Raw genomic sequence first — 1,639 nt, 5'->3', positions numbered from 1 at the left:
ATTTACACCCCTATTAACTAGGTGTGCCTGCAATACTAACGTTAATTACAGGCTCAGTATCTGCAAACACGTTTCTATAAAAACTCAGACAGTGAAGCAGTAACAGTGACAGTAGGAGGAAAAAAGAGGAGAGTGCAGTAAAAGTCGCCTCCGTTTGACAGATCCCAACAGCTGCAACAACACGTACAGGTTCCAGGGGAAAGGTTGGAAGGTTTTAACATCAAGGAGACACACATAAAGGAAACATGGTTGAAATCAAAGCAGCAATAATTTATAATAAAAGGAAACTGCCCATAAAAAATGAGAGAAATGATGAAAGACAAACCTTTCACAGCTCAGTATTCATGCTCCCCATTACCAACATTTATTATAAATGAAACCTTAAATGGCTACTGAAATGCTGCATGGAGAACTGGAGGAGAACGGATAGTTGTTTCTGTGGGTTCACCTGATGAGATGGAGGTTCGAGGCTGTGGTCTCCAGACGGAGCCAAATTCTGCAGCTCCGGTTCCGTCCTCTCCGCGTCTGGAGTCGCAGCGCTGGCTTCACTGTCCTGATCGAAATGTGCACAAAAAAGCATGCAAAGATTCAGCCAGCAAAACAAGATGGTCCTTCCTAAAGCTATACACGCCTTTTAAAATATGTGCTCACCTCATAATGCAGGCCTCCTCCAAGAGCATCTGAGTCTAGGAGGTTTTTCAGGAGTCTGTCTGATCCACGAGGACTCAGCTGGAAACAAGACCAGGTCTGGTTTGGTAAAAAAACAAACAAAGCATTTCAAAAAGCAACAGAAATTGAAGCCAACCTCATTTTCAGAGATTTGCTTCTGATCATCATCATGATCCTCCTCATCAGACTCCAAACCAGGCAGAGTAAATGAAATCCTCTCCTCTTTCCTTGTGACTAAAACACTCGTTGCCCCGCCGCTTCTAGGACCCTGGAAAAAAGAAAAAAAAAAACAATATAAAAAATGAAGAACAGTAAACTAAATAAATGCCAAATCAAGCTGTGGAAGAGAGGTATTACTGGAAAAGACGTCTTCAGAGGCTCCAGCCCCCCTGAGCTGCTGAGGGACCCCCTGACCGAAGGGGCAGATCCAGATAGAGGCCCTTGCCCCAAGAGATCTGGACCTCTCAGAGGGCCCAGAGTGGACAGTGGGGATGGCAGGGGCCCCAGAGAAGAACTCAACACCTGCAGAAAAGGATGGAGTGTCAGCCGAGAGACAGCGAGTTTCCACCGCTTTAAATGATCATGCTTTAATGCAGACTCATGCTTTAAATCGGGTTTTGTTGCACAGAAAGAAAAATAGCAACCTTTTTATGTTTATTGTTGTATCTTAAAGCTAAAAATGTATCAATTTAAAAAGCTTCTTGTTAAAGTTTCAGTTTTCACTGAATAAAAGACATTTTATTTACTCATTTAAAGGAAAAGTCTGGTCACATTCAGAATACAAACTTCTTAAAGTACTTTAAATATGAAATTATTACATACTGTTCAATAAATTATACGTTTTTTTTATTAATAGGGAGGTTCGCAGCCGAGTGTGAAGCGGCCAGGATGAGAATCAGCTCCTCCAAGTCCGAGGCCATGGTTCTCGACCGGAAAAAGGTGGCTTGTCCCCTTCAGGTTGGAGGAGAGT

General features: G+C 42.8%; 1 protein-coding gene across 1 annotated transcript; it reads right to left on the bottom strand.

Moving 5' to 3' along the window:
• Positions 1-60: 60 nt before the first annotated feature.
• On the bottom strand, positions 61-1,239 carry LOC107081329 (the record flags this gene model as incomplete). The annotated part of the gene is made up of 4 exons (XM_015369526.1): positions 61-553; positions 652-729; positions 806-937; positions 1,027-1,239. Coding segments are annotated over 4 exons (609 nt in total), but the record flags the coding sequence as incomplete, so codon positions are not given.
• Between the last annotated feature and the right edge of the window lie 400 nt (positions 1,240-1,639).

Source organism: Cyprinodon variegatus, unplaced genomic scaffold (genome assembly GCF_000732505.1).
Source record: "Cyprinodon variegatus isolate N-32 unplaced genomic scaffold, C_variegatus-1.0 Scaffold4226, whole genome shotgun sequence".
In the NCBI taxonomy this organism is placed as follows: Eukaryota; Metazoa; Chordata; class Actinopteri; order Cyprinodontiformes; family Cyprinodontidae; genus Cyprinodon; species Cyprinodon variegatus.
The sequence above is the reverse complement of the archived record's forward strand: the minus strand, read 5'-3'. Positions and strand labels throughout refer to the sequence as shown.